Source organism: Passer domesticus, chromosome 5, assembly GCF_036417665.1.
Source record: "Passer domesticus isolate bPasDom1 chromosome 5, bPasDom1.hap1, whole genome shotgun sequence".
Taxonomy (NCBI): domain Eukaryota; kingdom Metazoa; phylum Chordata; class Aves; order Passeriformes; family Passeridae; genus Passer; species Passer domesticus.
The window spans coordinates 78,447,473-78,465,224 of NC_087478.1; the positions used below are offsets into that span (position 1 = coordinate 78,447,473).

Here is a 17,752-nt window from a genome sequence, read left to right on the forward strand (position 1 = left end):
AAACCCCTGCAATTTTCCAGCTGTAGGATCCAGTAGTATGCAGAAACAGCCATTAGTAGTAGCTGGATAATTAACTCAGGCAAAGGTAAATTATCTAAGTCTCTGCCAAAAGGGAAGTCCCAGAATTAGATGAAACACAGGAAAAACAAGGCCTCAAAAAGATAGCAGAAAAGGGAGAAGGGATTCACACTGGGATCAGTCTCTAGGCTATAAAGGTCCAATTGCCTCTAAAATCCAAACAGCTACGGATTACTGCACAAGCATTTGGTAAGAAAACATGGAAAACCAAACCAAGTTGTGATGGATACCTGCTTCTCCTCGAAGGGCCTTCTCCACAGCAACTCCTCTCTCCTCGAGCTGCCTCTGCTTCTCTTCCACTTGCTCCAACTGCCGCTGGATAATCTGTTCAGAGAAGAATGGAGCAGAACCTCACCAAAGCAATTCTGCTCTGTCTGCAGCACACAGCCAGCACTGAGAGATTTCAGTCAGATTTGCCTTTTCAAAAACAAGTATTTGTATTCAACAACACCCAGCTTTGTAGCTACAGCTCTCTTCATAGAGAGCAGGCAGGCACAACTTCCCAAGGATATTTCCTGGGAATTGCCGCGAGGAACCTCAGGGAAAGAGAAAACAATTCTTATCTCTACTTGCTGCTCCTGTTATTTTTGCACATGTAGAATGTGTGAGGACGATTATTTACCTGAAGTGATTTATCAATTAGATTCTACTAAGGATGATTTTGATTCCTTGGCCTGTTGGATCAAAGCTGTGTCCTGGCTGTTTAGAGACGGTCACGGGGTTTTTTTTAGTATTCTTTAGTATCTTTTTAGTATTCTTTAGTATAGCTATAATATAGTATTAATGTAATATAGTATAGTTTTAATAAAGCAGTTGTTCAGCCTTCTGAATCAATCAGAGTCAGATACCAATCATTCCTCATGTTGGGGGCTCCCCACATTCGATACTGCTTCAACAGCAAGTATCACAGATTCTGGTGACAGCATCCTCCCCACCCTGTGGTATCTTAACTTGTAAATTTGCAAACACCTTGACATTAATTTATTTCCTACAATTCCTATCATCTTCCTGAACACTGAACTGAAAGGTGATGCTACTCAGTCAGCTGAGCCCCTGCCTTGAGTTTTTGACAAATCCCCTCACCTGTAGATGCTGTTAGCAGTTTTCCAGCAGACTCTCTGGTAATTAAAGGTTAATCTGATAACACATCACCCACCAGCATAACCTAGCAAAGCAATGATAGGTGCAGCTCCATCAGGCATTACGTGAGTATCACTGTTCCATTCAGTGCATGATGGTTGCTAGAAAGGTGCTATGGGCATGATTTTTCTCACTGTAAAACTCTCAGCCATCCTTTGCTTCTCTGTGGCATGACATGAAATTTGAAAGAGGAGCAGTCATGTAGACAGAGAGGATTCTGTTCTGATACCCCCACAGGAATGTCAGGATCAGGGTGCTCTCACACAGAGCTGTCTGTGTGCCATGACAAGAGGCTTGTGAGACGCTACCTGAGCTCTGTGTAACCTCTTTAGCTCCTCTTGCTTGGCTTGTCTGCGGGCAGCTTTCTGCACTCGCCGCGTCAGCTTGGCGTTCAGCTCCTCTTCTGTGTAGGCCCTCTGAAGGAAGGAAAAACAACAGCAGATCTCATTTACATGCTCAGGGATATGAGGGCAGGGATGACCTCTTCCAAAAATCTCAGAAGGGAGGTGTTCTGTCTTTGCCATGGCTGTGTCAAAAGTCAAGCTTCTGTAGGCAAAGGTGTTCACAATGCAGTGAGCAACAATTTCAGGACCAAATCAGGAGTGAAGAAGCATTTAAGCCAGCTGCAAAGCTGTGATTTTCTATGACATCCCACCCCTGCCTTCCACTGCTATATGAAACCTCTCCAAAAGATCAAACCAGTTTTTATTCTCAGTAAATTTAATTTCTCAATAAATTTAGCCAATGGATTTAGATAAATCAATGAGTACCACGTAGAGGGTTCATCTTGATAGGAGTCCCCTTGATTTCATTTTAAAAGAGGCTAAAGGCTTGTCTGCATGAACAGTTACAGCAGTGTAAGCTAAGAAATTACTACAGACTAATGTAGAATATTGCACCAACAGAAGCCATCCAAAAGGGGAAAAGCTATGTTTATAGAAATAAAAGGCTATTTCCTCTTTTCTGTCAGTGAAACTAGTTCAAGAACATGTTTTTCTAACAATACTGAAATCTGGTTTAGGATCTTACCAGATACACTACTTGGGTACAGCATAGCCTAGAAAGGCTTTCTCTGAAAGAGTTTTAAGAGTGTCAAAAAACTTGACAACTGCAGTAAGTAAACTAGAGTGAAGAAAAAGCCTCTTTTCTTATGTACATGGATGTAAGATTTAAGGGGCTGCTGTAAACATGTGCCTTCCACTTCTGGAAAGAGATCTCCTCCATGGACAGTCAACTTCAAGAATAGAATGTTATGTCAGACCACCCTGAAATTTGCTTGATCTTGTTTCTGTGCTGCCACATTGCTCAGTCTACTTCTGTTGATGGTTCTCAGTGAACAGAGTTTAAGATAGGATTACAGCTTAGTTAAAAATCCCTCAGGTAGGTCATTGGCAAGCACCACTGTTAAAGCTTCAAAAAGCTCACATTTTACTCTTTCTTTTTTGAAAACACAAATCCATGATGGTACTCAAATTACAAGGCAAGAAGACAGAACATGACATTTCTATCCCATGTAACACTGTTGTGACTGCAAAGACAAGACAATAAGAATTTCAGAAAGCAGCAACTTCTGCCTTGATTTTAGCTTGATGCAGAATTTCACTAAGATTTGAGCCAACTCAGCAATTTTGAAATCTGCTGATTGAAGAGTGATGATTCATTTGAACTCACATTCGAAGTATTAAAAAAGAAGAATATGCAAACATATTTAAGTGCCTTGAAAACCAATTTTCTTCTGAAGCTCACAGACAATCCACATCACTGTACAGTGGCGCACTGATAAATGCATGCATTCCAACCAGACATTTTGGAGCTTAATGCATTTTTGGGAGACATCCTCTACAAAGAATTTGCTGCCCATGTCTGCTAACATCTCAGGCATGCACAGTCAGTGTTGATGTTAGTGCACACGTGGTTGGAGCTATGGATTCAATAGGTTAATGTACAGGGGGACATGCAATGCAACAATGGCCAACTAGTGGGAAGGGAGACACTACCTTTGACGAGTATGATCTCTTGAATGCCAAGGCGTGTGGTACATAGATCGACTTTAAAGGGGGAATGGTAAAGGGAGAAAAATAAAAAAAATGCACAAAATGAAGCAAAATCAGTTCAACATTGAAAACAGATGCACAGTAATAAAACAAAGTGGTTTTTACATGAAACGAAATTGTGCAAATGCTGAACGTGACCCAGACCGATGGAGCACAATGGAACTTCTGGCCACAAAATCAAGTTTCTAGCACTTTCCTGAAGGCAATTAATTTTGGCAGCCTCCTTGAAGATACAGTCTACTTGGAAATACCTTTTTCTAGAGGAATTATTTGGCCTTTGCCTACCTGTATGAGTATGAAATTCAGGCTTAAGATTTGGAATAATGGCTTATTTCTGGAACATATTTGGTTTGAACTGGCTCAGCAAACCATGTATTACTCTGTCACACAACTCTCCATTTACATTCTGATTTACAGTCTCTCCCAGGAGTTGTGTTTATTCCATAGCTTTAAATTATCTCTGTTTCATAGAAATGATAATTGATATTTAATCAACATAATAAATCTTATTCACTGCTTCATGAACTAAGAAACACCAGATAGGCTCAGAGTGAGTTGTGTGTCCTGCAGGAATGGAACCTCCTTGTCTAAAAGGAGAGCCTCCCAAGATCTTGAGAAGCTAAAATTGGAGGGGGAAAGAAGCAGGAGAAGAAGGGGGAAATCACTGCTTACTCTAGCCAAGGACATTCTATGCTACCCTGGGCTCAAATAGAAGGCAAGTAAAGCACTTATCTTTATTTGCTAAGAAGAGAGGTAAATTTCCCCTCATGTCATGAAGTCCAGAAGGCATTGTGCCACTCTGGGCAAACAGACAGCATTTTGCACTCTCACATTCAATTAACTAAAACCAGTCACAAACGAGAAGCCAGAGAACAACACCAGCACGTTTGCAGGCTCCAGGAAAAAGCAAGCTACCTGTGGTGGTGAACACCTGAGCACAATACCACAACTGTACAGGAACAATGACAAACACACATGGTGACAATACACCTACAAACACAACACCCACGGGGCGCTCACGTTAGGAATTCTTTACAAGATGCTTCTCTTGAGAGACACCACAATAAACAACACTGAATTAATTCACTGCTGATCACAAAGAGCAGGCTAAACACAGCAGGCTGTCTGGGAAGCAAGCTCACTGTATTACCAAAAAAGCAGCACGAACAGGATTTCAGTTTGGAGAAGGGGTTCACATAAAAGTTAAGTAGCAAACAGTAAGTCAGCTCTTACCCATAGAAAGTAGCAGGCAGGTTATAACTTAAAAAATACAACTCCCACCCCAAACCAGTACAAACCCAGCTTGGTCAGACTCGAAGTTTGGTTACATTTCTTTTGACAGCAAGGCATTCCAGTGTTTGCATGTATATTCTACATCCTTGGATAGGATGCACCAGAATGGGGTAAATCAAGTTTTCAGATCCATATCCTCTAAATAAATACATTCTCAAAACTATTCTTAAGAAAACAGGCAGATGCTGGATAAATATATTCTTAATGCAGCTTCAGCAACAGCAAATGAGTGAAAACGAGACACTACTACCAGATCCTTGGCAGAGCTTGTGAGATATTTTCAGTATGAGGATTCCAGGCATCTGCCACCATCACTTATCATCCCCTCCTGTGCTTAAAGATATGATCTTTCTTTCTGTAAAAGCCATTTTAAATCTAAGTGCCACAGCATAGAAAAAAAATGACTATCAAGGCAGACCAAAAACTCTGTAACTCTTATCTGAACCCCAGGTATTGGGTATCTGTCCTCTGCTGGCCCCAGGTACCTCATTCTTCTGCATCTCTTGGAAAATGCAGAATTTCTCATGAAACGCCTTGAGGGCATGCAAGGGGGAATGGAAGGGGGAGAGAAAAAAGGGAATAAAATAAAAACAAAATAATCTTCCTCTCAGATGAGATCTAGACCAACTAGGGAAAGAGATTAAAAGAGAGATAAGTAAATACAGAAAATTCCTATTTAGTTCATCAATTTCTTGCACCAGCCTTAAATTAATTCGTTAGCTATTCTAGTTCATTCTACCATATAAACTTAGAAAGCATTTCATATGACACTTCAATTTGCAATACTTCCACACCTTTACCATCTCAGCCAAGGATCAACTTGGCATCTGAGACGGATTTGTGCGCATGGGATAACAGGTTTGAGACAGGAGGCACAGGCCACTGTGCCTGTGGTATTTCCCTCCCAGAGGCTCTTTTCTTCTTGAGCTTTTTTTAACATGTGTACCAGGCACCACCAGGAAAGACCAGTGGGAGCACAATCTTCATTTTGGTGTACCAGAAGAGCTTTTGTGTTCTGTGGGGTCAATAAAATCTCTACATATTCCTTCAAACCTTGCCAATTCTGTCTAGCAGAGCTTAGAGGCTCTCAGGAATGAAAGCAGGATTCTTCACAGCTATGATCAAACAGTTCCTTAAATTATTCCCTTGTTTTTACATTAATAGTAGCATTCTAAAAATGAATCAAATAATTTAAAAACAACTAGCTTTGAAACTTTGCTTTCACTATACATTTTCCACATATAAATGTGTGCAATTAAGATCCTTAGGCCAGCAGGGGGGGATGCACAGCAAGCTCCCTATCCTGGATGTCAGGAGAGCAGACTTTGGCTTCTTCATGGATCTGCTTAGTGTAATGCCATGGCATAAAGCCCTGGAGAGAGAAGGGGCCCAGGAAAACTGGTTAACATTCAAGGATTGCCTCTTCCAACCTCAGAAGCAATGTATCCCAACAAAGGCGAAAATGCTGGGAGGTCTGTGTGGATCAACAAGGGGCTCCTGGACAAACTCAAACAGAAACAGGAAGTCTACAGAGGGTAGAAGCAAGGGCAGGTAGCCCGGGAGGAATACAGAGAAACTCTCCATGCAGCCAGGGATCAGGTTAGGAGAGCTAAGGCCCTGACAGAATTAAATCTGCCCAGGGACATCAATGGCAACAAGGAAAGCTTCTATAGGTATGTCAGTGATAAAGGAAGACTAGGGAAAACATGGGCCCTCTCCAGAAGGAAACTGGAAACCTGGTTATCCAGGATATGGAAAAGGCTGAGGTGCTCTAACTTTGCCTTGATTTTCACCAGCTAGTGGCTCCAGCCACAGCATCCCAGTCAGAGAAGGGGTTTGGAGAATGAGGACCTGCCCATGTAGGAGAAAGTCACATTTGAGAACATCTAAGACACCTACAGGTGCACAAGTTCTGAGGGAACTGGCAGAGAAAGGGCCTAAGCCACTACCCATCATATTTGAGATACTCTGGCAGTGTGGTGGAGTTCCCACTGACTAGAAAAAGGGTTAAACAAAATCCTATTTTTAAAAAGGGGAAAAAGGAATACCCAGGAGATTACAGGCCAGTCTGTTTCCTTTTAGTGCCCAGTAAAGTAATGGGAGAGTGAGACAATGGATCCTTCTTATAGTAACAGTGCAGAGTAGCTTGTAATCATGGAAAAAAGTGAAACCATCTTATTTTACATAGGACAGTCAGCCGACTTACAGGAAAACCTGCTCCATGGGAGAAAGAGTAAAAACAACAACATTAATCACCCACGTTTCTGATGTGATTGAGTCTGTAATCTGTCTGGTGCTAGATCCATCTAAAATGCATTTCCCACCTACGTACCTCTCGTTTGGATTTCTGGGAGGAGCGTTCCAGAATATCATCACTGGAGAGGTCGGAATCCTCCGAGAAACTCAGGTGTTGACGGAGCTGTAAATCTGTCAAGTTGGGAATGAAAAGGGGAAATTAGAGAAGTGCTAACAATCCTTTTTGTAAACTCTGTAGGTGGTTTGACTGAGCACCAAAAGTACTCAGTCCTTTCATGTCAGTGTCAGTTGTTTTGCCTGCAAGGGATCAAAGAAGCCCTGCTCCACAAAATGACCAGCATGAGTTTGAGCTGTTCTAAGAGAGCATCACTTTCTCCAAATGCTGTTAGAAATAATGATCATGGTTCTCTTTTTGTGTTGTATCAATGCTCTTAGGATAGATATAGCACCTGGAATGACAGCAGCTGGCTCTATTTTGGCTGTTTGTACAATGCCAGAGAAATGTAACATGTTTGCTTTTAATCACATTTATGGGTAACTTCTCTACTGTATCCCAAGTTGCCATTAAACATCTCTGCCTGCAACTGGTGGGCATGTGAAGAATTTAAAGGAGGTTACCAAATCCCTCCTTTAGAGATCAGCTGACAGCCACCAGATTACTGAGAACAGGAATAACAGCATCTCTGCAGTCTTCACCTCTGTGGAGCCAGGCGGAAAGAAAGAAAAGAGATCAGCCAAAGAAAAGATAAAGATCAGATTTAAAGTAGGGATGAAATGTCACAAATTCCAGCAAATGATGCTTATTTCTCAAATCTAAGACATAAACCAGATGTACCTTGTACATATTGAGAATTAAGCTTTTAGTTAGGGTTCCATTTTGTTTCAGTGGGCTCTGTCAATATGCAGACACACAAATCAAGTCCCTAGCACTTACCCCACTCTGCCCGTCTGACACTGGGGAGCAGCAGCATTCAGCACAGTAGCTGAATAAAAAAGCAAACCAAAACTATTTTCAAGGACACCTCGGAAAAGTGCACAGTGCAGAGGCACTTATCTGTTATACCTGCAGCTGTAATCAGTGGAGAAGGTTTGTGCTTGCCAGAATCCACAGTGGCATTACTTGAGGGAGTACTTGGGCAAGATTTCTCATCAGCCTTTTTCTTCTTGTCTTTCTTATAGCCAGAGAAAACAGACTTCCATAACGACCTAGGCTTTGTTGCTTCCTCTGTCCCACCACTAGATTTGTCAGAAAGTCTGCTATCGTTTTTGGATTTCTTCTCCTTTTTGTTCTTACGAGGGGAGAAGAGGGAACTTCTTTTCTTACTCTTCCCACTGGAGCCTTCTGAAGAGCTTACAGACCCTTCAGGTCCAGCCATGTCAGCAGGAGGAGTGGAGTACTTCTCAGTAGCAGAATTATGTTTTCGTGCGGATCCCTCTGCCAATTTCAAGGCCAAATGTTTTGGAGACTCATAAAACAACTCTTTGGTCTTCAAGGGCATAGAAGATGCCTTTCGTGCCCTTGTGACCCCAGCAGCAGCAGCAGTCACCTCCATATCTTTCATCTTACACAACTGTTTAGCCATGGCATCACGTAGTGCTGGGCTCTTGACCGACTTCTCTCTGGCTCTCATTCTTTCTTCAGCAAGCTCCTTGGCCTCCACAGAAATGTCAGGGAACACCCTCTTCTTATGGTGAATCCCTCCTTCCATGGAGGGTGGACCACCATTTTCTTTGACCAAGGGCAAAAGATGTGGTTTCTCTGGCCTCGGCCTACTGGTAGGGGGTGTAAAGAACTTCTCGTGAAGGCTCGAGTCCTCTGTCCTGTCATCATACGTGTCCTCCACGTCATCAGCAAACGGAATTTCATCCACGCTCTCCGCGAACGACTTCCGCACGTCGTCCCTCTTGGCCGGGGGGGTCTCCTTGGCACGAGGGGCTGGCTCCTGCTGTCGGGGAGCAGGAGGTGTTGATGCTGGTGTTGGAGGTGACCTGGCTTCTACCTCATTCTGCCAGAGGGCCTGGTACCTCTTCCTGCGCAGCGTGGCCGGCTCCTCGTTCTGAGGAGGTGGTGGGGGCGGGCTCGATGGGGGAGTCAGCATGGTGGAGTCGGAAGTGTTGAAGCTCTGGCTAGCCATAGTTCTCATGTTAGATGAGCTCTCCTGAAGGCCAAGTCCGGAGCTGCTGGACACATCTCCCCGTACTTCACTGGGAATCTTTAGCTCTTTTTCTGATGGAGACTTCGGAGTGAGCAGAGAAATCTGCTCATTTTCTAACTTGGATAGCCCCTGCCTTCTTGGGGCAGGCTGGGGTTTCACAGGATGGATCCTTTCATCCCCTGAAATATTCCTGCTGTTGAAAGTCTTCTGAGGAGTTGTCTCCAGAGCAGACACAGTGAAGTTGCTCTCTGAGCGTTTGTTTCTGTCCACGGGGGTGAGCCCCAAGCTCCTCCGGATTTCGGCACTCTTCATCCAGAACTCTTCCACCAGGCTGCTCCGTTTCAGGGCTTCTTCTGCAGTAGTAGGGCTCCCCAGTTTTTCCACCTCACCATCCTGGCCCCTAAGGGCCAGTTTGGCTAAAGGAGTAGATGTTAAGGCTGGGACAGGCTGGAAACATACTGGAGGCTCCACTGGGGATGGAATGGATGTTTCAGCAGAAGGCAAAGGCTGGGAGCAGATAGGCTTTTGAGCAGATGCTGGGGATGAGGGCAGTGCTGGTGCTCCTGGCTGGGACTCTGCTGGGGATGGGGGTGCAATGGCTTCTGGTGAGGCAACCGGCTGGGACAACACTGGAGATGGCGGCACCAAAGGGCTCTTGACTTTCCTGTCTTTGGGAATTTCATCCTTTGGTCTTTCCTCCAGAATGAAAGGCTCAGGAAAAAAGCGTGGCTCTGGGGATTTTATTGCACGGCACACTTCAGCCAGCGGATCTTCTACATCCTAGAGAAAAATGAAAAAGTCACTGAGCACACAAGAATACAGATACTTTTTTTTTTTCTTTTAACAAAGCTAGAAATAAGGAAACCATCCAAGTATCAAAATAATAATTTTGTGTCCTAAAGTGTGCCTGCTAAATAATAATAGTGTCTGATCGAATCATTAGATGACCATAAAAAAAATATTTTAATAGAAAATAAATGCTGTCAGCAATTGCTGTCAGCAAACCAGACTCAGCCCACTGTAAAAGTAAACTGGTCTATGCCGAAGTTCTCCAAGACAAATATTTTAGCAATTCCTTAAAAAAACAAAAAAAACAAACCACAAAACATTTGGAAGGGAAAATTTGAATTGAACATTTTAAGGGTCAGGTACTTACAGCTCTTGCACACTGCAGTACACTTGCAAGCTGTCTCCCAGGGCTGACAACATGACAGTACAACACTGACATGCCTCACTTCCTTGAGCTGAACTATGTCAAGCTCTGGAACAAAGAGGCACTGCTTTGGTTCCTACTGTAATTTTCAATTGCAGCTGCACAGAATCTGCTTTTGGCACATCAAAGACAGCCAGACCAGCCTAAACAGGAAACACCTCACTTAAGGCTCCCTTCATTTATCACATATACCTGTTGCTAGTTGCTCACTGAAATTAAAATACCCTGTATAATGCTGCCTGGAGCTTTGTGATGGGAACTTGTGTGGCTGTGATAGAGCCACTACACTCTGAAGATAGGAAAAAAGATAATACACATTACATTTTAAGCCTAAATGAAGTCAGATTTCAAGATCAACATAAATATTAGACATAGAAAAGGAGAGGCCTCTGCTGTCAGTCCTCATTAGTTTATCCAACAAACTGTTCTAGTGAACTACAGTTGGTAAATAGAAAATGTGAAAGACTCCCTTTCTTACCTCTGCTTGTTTTGCTTTGGGACTAGCAGCTGGAGACAGAGGAAGAACGCTGTCACTAGAGGGCTGGATAGGGATGGGTGGCTTGCATGGATCTAGGGAAAGGGAAAATGTTACAAAAATACATAAACCATTACTATTCTACCTTTTTTTAATGTTACAGCAAGTAATAAATTTCTCAGCTTTTTACAAATTTTAGATTGGACATCTGGAACACAACAGAAATTTTTAAATGTCCAAAATGGTACAAGCTTTTTAATAACAGCTTTTATAAGAAAAAAAAAGCAGTTAGAAGGGTTCTCACATTTTACAAAGCTGTAATTAATGGATTCAGAACATTCTTCTCAAAATGTTAATGCAAGCACAGACCTTGCCACTGAGAGCCGTGAGACAGTTCAGTTCCAAGAGACTTTCTTCTCCTAAATCCCATAACTGTATAGACTATCTCAAATGCAACTAACATCATTCAAGCACTAAAGAGAAAGTGATTACCTTCTGTCGCACTGTGAGAAGCATCTTCTGCTTCTTCTTCATCCTCAGAGACTTTCAGTTCTGCCCCTTCTGCCCCACCCTGACGTAAGCGAAACTCCGCTTCTGCATCAGAGGCGATGTCTGATCATGGATGGAAAAAACCAAGAGAACTTGGATACAAGTCCATCAGGGCATAATACTTTCTCTTCACATGGTGCTAACCACTTTCATAACCTGAACACTTAAATGTTCACTCATTTTTTTGTTGATAATTTTAGTCATTTAAGCAGTAAATGTAAGCAGTAAATGATTGGACTGTTAGTACAAAGAGTTAAATCAGTAACTGAAGTTCTCTTATCAGTTCTCAGGAAATTTTTCCATGTTTTCTGCCATATGCAGTTAATTTTACAATAGCACAGGAAGCATTCTGACAGTATTATGGAGCTTTCACAAATTTAATTCTATTTCTGTTATTCATCAGGATTAGTATTGAATACAGACACAAGACATGTGATGAGAGGACATGAGAAATTCATTACATAATCCAGGACATTGAGGTTCTTCTCTTTCTTTTTGTCCCTCACTCCTGGCTCCCTCTCAGATATTTGAAACAAACTCCCACACCTCTAAAAATAAGACCAGGTTTAAGTACCCTCATGCAAAGTGTTCATTGCCAATACATTCTGTTCACACAACAGGTTTGAAGGCTGCACAGTGGTACCCTACCATCGTCCAGCTCTGCACCCGTGTCTCCCTCTTCACCTGCCTGCCCTTCTGTGTCTGCAGGCTCTGTGCCCAGCTCATCCTCCACATCATCCTCCTCACACGGAGCTAGAATATATTCAAATATTGAGGGGGAAAAGAAAAGAAAACAAACACTACACAGTGAAAAAGTTCTATATTTAACTGTACCAACAGTTTATACTGGAGATGTTTATCAGTTACTGTCAATACAAGAAATCCTGAAATGTGTCACCTGGAGAGACATCTATGGTGAAGTGACACTTCCAGACTCCAGTGGATCAGGGAATGCCTGCCCTTGGGAGTCTCCAAGGCACTAGCAGTGAAAGCTGCCAGGGCTTTTGTCAGCTTCACAACAGCCGTTGTGAAAAATTAAACAAGAAGGGGACGGAGAGGACATCAAACCAGAATAAAGGTTACTGTTCTTCCAGGAACATTTTGGTTTTTTCTTTACCACAACAGAACAGTTGCCACCATTTGATAGCATATGTGTATTAGGTCAAAAATGGAAACCTCACAACCAGGACTGTTCACCTTGAAATTGAAGCTGGCTTTGAGGGTGTAAGTCAAAGACAGAGTCTGGGTATGGGATTTACCATTATTACACTTGGAAACTGTTTAACTCTGTGCAGCTACAGCAGTCTTTGGTAATAAGGTCAAAGAAAATGCATATGCTGTACAAGTGACTAGGGCACAAATTGAGATAAAGTAATTAAAATGACATACATAAAACCTTTTTTCTGTTACAGATCATTAATTGAGATACTTTTAAGTAATTCAAATTACATATTCAAAACTTTTTTTTTTCCATTTACAGACCACAATTTGATTTGTTAGGTCAAAACAAAGAAGAGATTCTTGAATTTGTAACTCTGAAAACTATGACATCTGACACTACTGCTTTTGACAGCTTTTAATTACAAGAGGAGAGACAAGACCAAAGTGTGGAGTATAAATCTCATTATTAAATTATACTCTAAAAAAAACCCTGTGCAATTGATGATTTGCTGCCTTTTTTTTTTTTTGTTAAACATTTCCATTAAACATAATTAATTTTTTTTTTTTAAATTGAGCACTTCTAGTTCCCGATTCTTTTTATTTACTAGTGATGATGTGGCTCTTGGAACTATTTACACAATTGCATTGCTAATTAAGACAATCTTGAAAACAAACCCTCCCTAAAACTGAGGTCTTGCAGCCTCTCCTTTAATACAGGTTTTTGCTTATTTCAAAAGACAGCCTTCAGCAGGTGGTTTGTCTTCTTCCTTCAGCCTGAGAATTTCCTTTCTTCCATGCTCTGTAGTGAGCATGGATTAGTTTATTTTCTGTCAGCTACTGTGAAATGCAGTTCCACTCATGTGTGGTAATGCACTGGCCTATTCCTTTACATCAGAGGATTATCAAATCCAGACCCTTACCGATGTCAAGCACGGGAAAACTGAATCATGTGGCAAAGGCTGGAGTGCCCACAGGAGCATTTATTAATCTACTGAACAAAATCATACCATGTCCCAGTCTGATCATTGCTTAGGTATGCAATAACTTATGTTATTTTGGAAATGATAATGTCATGGGATGGCTTTATGGTAACAGCAAATGTGAGTAATCTTAATCAAAATTTGCAAAGACGTAACTAATGTTAAGAATATCTGAATCCACTATGTATGTGTGGGTCTTCAGATTCAGAAACCAAGAATGGATTGACACACACGGATTATGTTGGAGAGAGAGGAGAAAATCAGGTTTTAAATAGCTTGGTACAAAAAATTCAATGGAAGATTATAGATGCATCAATAAGTAACAACTTGGTGCAAGGGTGGATCCCATTCTGAGGGACACAGGAAGCTTGCAGGTGGCTGGTTATATGATACATATACTGTGCATATACATATATGCAGTTAGGATGAGGAGCAAGAGGCCAGAAGCTGTCACACAATAACTCAGAAGTTACACACTATGGCAGCCAGGAACTGGGATCAGCACTTGGTTCATATTAGCTGGCAGCTGTGAGCAGCCTGCATCGTGTGCAGACACCTTGTAAACGCTGCTGACTTGCCAAAGCAGCAGCAGAAGCAAAGTTTTAAAGGCAAGCTGGCTATTCTGATGTGCCAAAGCAACTCAGCTGTGGATCAACTACCTAGCACAGACTGCTCTACTAATTCAGACACTTCCACAGCTTTACACAATGTACTCCCTCACTGTCACCCCAGAATCTTCAGGCTCATTGGTTTGTAATAGAGCTTAGAGGACCACACGAAAAAAAACAAACAGCTGAGCTCTACCATCCTTCAGCATTCCTGAGGCTTTCCTGAATAATGTGAACACCAGGTCAGAAGAGATACAACCACCAGTATTCCTAAAGATCTTAGCTTTGACTTATTCTTCTTTGCTGTTTTCTTCACCACATAACTAGAGTTTGCAGTTACTACAGAGAAGTGCAATTGCTTTAAGCACTCTCTGTCACTTGGAAATGCAAGAAAGCCCTGTGTTCTTTTAGTCTAAGGGTTGGGGGGACACAACCTGGCCCCATCTTCAGCTGACAAAGCAAATCTAAGCACTCCTGCCTGCCGGGGTTACGGTGAGTGTGGAGCTCATGCGAGAAGGGGCTGTCTGAGCAAGGCGCACATGCACGCTCCCCGTCCCCCCTCCACCTCCACCCATGCAGTAGCGACAGGGCCGTAAGTTCCAGGGTTAAAGGACCAGCTCAGCTGCTCAAGGCATGGAGAAGAGAGGGGCAGGGTTATTGTGCGTTGGAATACATAGAACATCACCAAACTACCTCCAGGGACCGTCTCCAGCCACGCCTGTACCGCCTCATGGCGTACGGAGGGAAGGTCGGATGCTGAATTTAAAAAACAATAAATTGTAAGAAGTCAAAATGAGACCAGCAGTCAGCGTCTAAAACAGAAGAGTGACAGAGGGAAATTTTTCAGTAGCAAATACAGGAATAAAACCTATGAAATTTCAATCACTCAGTTCCAGGCTTGAGAATTGAATTGAGGTAACACACAAATGTCAGGGGCCTAATGTTCCTTTGGGATCTGTAATGTTAGAGGAAATATTCCTGTGTGGCACAGTGAGAAGAACACCGCCTCTGACCAGCAGGCTGCTGCTCCCCTGGAACTCTGCAGAGGAGGGAAACAGAGAAGGAAGAGCTGAGCAATGAGAGAGAGGTCCCATGGGTCCCAGAACCTGAGCTGCCCAGCAGATGAAGAAGAGTTCCCAAAGCAGAATCAGAGGGATTTCTGGGAGCTGTGACACTGTCCCAGGCTGCCACATCAAACCTGATCCCTGCTGCTGCCAATGGCTCCCCAAACACCTCGGATCATGGAACAATCCTGGCTCCTCAGCCAGGAACAATCTGTCTCTTGAACTCAGGTTGAAAACTTACAGTGTGTCCACAAGCCCATCTTGGCAACAGCCTTTGAAATACCCAAACTGCTGATAACACCTGCACACACCTCTGCCATACGACACAGCAATAGAAGCAGCTAATTTTACATCAATATAGTCCTAGGTTGGCCCAGTTTCAGGGGACAGAAAGGAAATATTGACTCCCCACAGGAATTTGGAAAGATCACAAAATCAATTTTGGAAAGATCACCTGTTGCTGGTAACTAACAGTACCCCACAGAAAAGTAAGTATTATAAAATACAAATTAAAACAAAAATCTGGAAACAAAAGTGACTTAGGCCCCTGAACAGAAACACAAGTAACCCTAATTGTTGTAAACTTAAGAAACATTGTTAACATTTTTTACTTAATGCTTTTTAAACATTAATCAACCACTGCCAGCAATGTTGAAATTTACGGAGAGTTGGATACAGCCTATTTCTGTGGCTGCAGTGGGAACAAAACACCCATCTCTTATTTGTAGGAAGCTGATTTCACACCATAAAATCACGGTGCATTCTATAAACTGCAAATATAAATATAACCAAACTCATCTGGAACTGTGTATCAAGTTTGACGAGGATTTAAACAGCCCCTATGCCAAACATATAAAACTGTAAGAAAAAGATAATTATCTGGAATAGAAGAAAATCAAGTATCATGAGGTAGAGCTCTGGATTTTTAACCTAATTTAATTTTTTCTGTGAAAGACACCCCGTCTCACAGCAGATATACTCCCTCTACAATTGTGTCACCATGGCTGCAGACTGAGAAGAGCACTGCTCATCAGCTGTGTGGTGAGCTTTGATTTGAGCCCACAGACAAAGCACTTATGACATACTTACCTTAAGACACGCTGTAACACAGTCTAGAACAAGGTCAGCAGGGACTGCTGGAAGGTGCTCACACGAGATCTAGACTATCAACATTTTCCCCCTCCAAAGCTTTCCTCTGAGTAACTAACAACTTGCACATTAGAGGTAGATACATTGTCAAATCTTAAACACAGGGAGTCAAAACCTGCCATGGATCAGATTTACAAGCCCTTTGACTCCCATCATTCCCTGCTAATGCCAGGTGCAGTTACATAGTTGGACAAGAAGCAGCAGAGAAACACGCTCGATACAGACGCTGACCCTGTTCAATCTTTGCTCTAGTAGCTACACAACTCAGCTTTCCCTAAAATGTAGTTTTCCCTGCCACAAAAAGCATGAGACTACTATTAGCATCCCTAGTCAGTTACAGAAGGCTGATTGCCAGCACTACCAAATTGTGTGTGGTGAGGAAAAATGCTATGGAGTCAAAGCAGGCAGACAAATAGGTCAGAAGTCACACTGTCACAGCGCTGAGAAAGCAGCAGTTTGAAACAGACACTGACCTGAAAAGCAAAATGTTTAACCAAGTGTAATTTCAGTGCAATTTGAAAGCAGCTCCTTTCAATCACTGCTGCCCCTGCTGAAGTCACTGGTCTTGAAGGGCGCAGAAGCAACAGAGTTAAACAGCTGCAACTGGGATCCAGGAACTGATGGTGTGGGGCTTGGGGGAGATTACCTCTGGAGGTGGAGGACTTTGAGGCTGAGACCATTTTTTCCTCCTCCTCTTTCTCACGGATGTGTGTCCAGTGCACATCTGCCAGGATCTCCAGAGGATCAACCGGATTTACAATCTGCTGCAGCCTAAGGTTTCCAGCTAGCAGGAGGAGGGCATGGCATAACAGGTTGTGGGCAGGGTGTATGAAGGGCAGGGAGGAAAAGATGGGAGAACAGTGGAAAGGAAAGGAAAGGTAGCACATCATAGGAAAGGAAATAAGAAAAGAAAATATTATTGGCTAAGGTCAGTTGGCAAGACAGACAGAAAAAGCTCAGCACTGTGTGCGCACGCATCCACCAATCCAGCTCCTCACGCCTCCCATCCAAGCTGGGTAACGCCATTCCAAGGGCAGAGGGAGGCCATTAAAACATCATCAGACATTGTGTCTATTGCAAGAAGCTTTGCTGAAATGAAAAGTTCTCTGGGTGTCCAACAGAACGTGGTATGTAAATACCAATTCAGCAGAAATTCCCAGCTCCTTCAGCCTATTCGTTATGATTATTGCCAAAGATGTCTTGATGTTAAAGGTGAGGAATAATCTCCACCTGATTGATGCACCAAGACAAAAGGTTTTTCATTTCCTACCATTGGGCTAGGCACTTCTTTCTAGTCTGGGTACACACATTGTGAATTAAATAATATGATGGATCTGAGAGTTTCCCATGTGTATGTGTGTATGCACACATGGGCACATGCTAATTTTAGTACTTAAAACCATTTTGTTTACTCCTGGCTCTTTTGTACTGACTTGTTCAAAGGGAGAATTTTTTTTCTGAAGGATAACAACATTTTGGTTGTGACTTAACAGCTCCCCAGAAGGGAATTCCTGTCACACAAATTACTCTGTTTAAGAGAAATTGCATTACTCCTCTATTACCTGCCTACACAAAG

General features: G+C 42.6%; 1 protein-coding gene across 16 annotated transcripts in view; it reads right to left on the reverse strand.

The window, feature by feature from the left end:
* The window catches only part of MICAL3 (microtubule associated monooxygenase, calponin and LIM domain containing 3), a 158,881-nt gene that overhangs the window by 21,843 nt on the left and 119,286 nt on the right, over positions 1-17,752 (reverse strand). For 8 of the 16 annotated variants that reach the window (XM_064421319.1, XM_064421310.1, XM_064421320.1 and 5 more), the window contains 10 exons: positions 16,823-16,960; positions 14,657-14,719; positions 11,863-11,967; positions 11,158-11,277; positions 10,669-10,760; positions 7,885-9,757; positions 6,898-6,992; positions 3,216-3,266; positions 1,527-1,634; positions 309-402 (listed from right to left, as the gene is read on the reverse strand). In XM_064421319.1, the coding sequence (XP_064277389.1) occupies positions 309-402; positions 1,527-1,634; positions 3,216-3,266; positions 6,898-6,992; positions 7,885-9,757; positions 10,669-10,760; positions 11,158-11,277; positions 11,863-11,967; positions 14,657-14,719; positions 16,823-16,960 (2,739 nt within the window). The remainder of the gene's footprint in view (positions 1-308; positions 403-1,526; positions 1,635-3,215; positions 3,267-6,897; positions 6,993-7,884; positions 9,758-10,668; positions 10,761-11,157; positions 11,278-11,862; positions 11,968-14,656; positions 14,720-16,822; positions 16,961-17,752) is intronic. The other 8 variants (XM_064421307.1, XM_064421313.1, XM_064421312.1 and 5 more) reach the window with 7 other exon arrangements.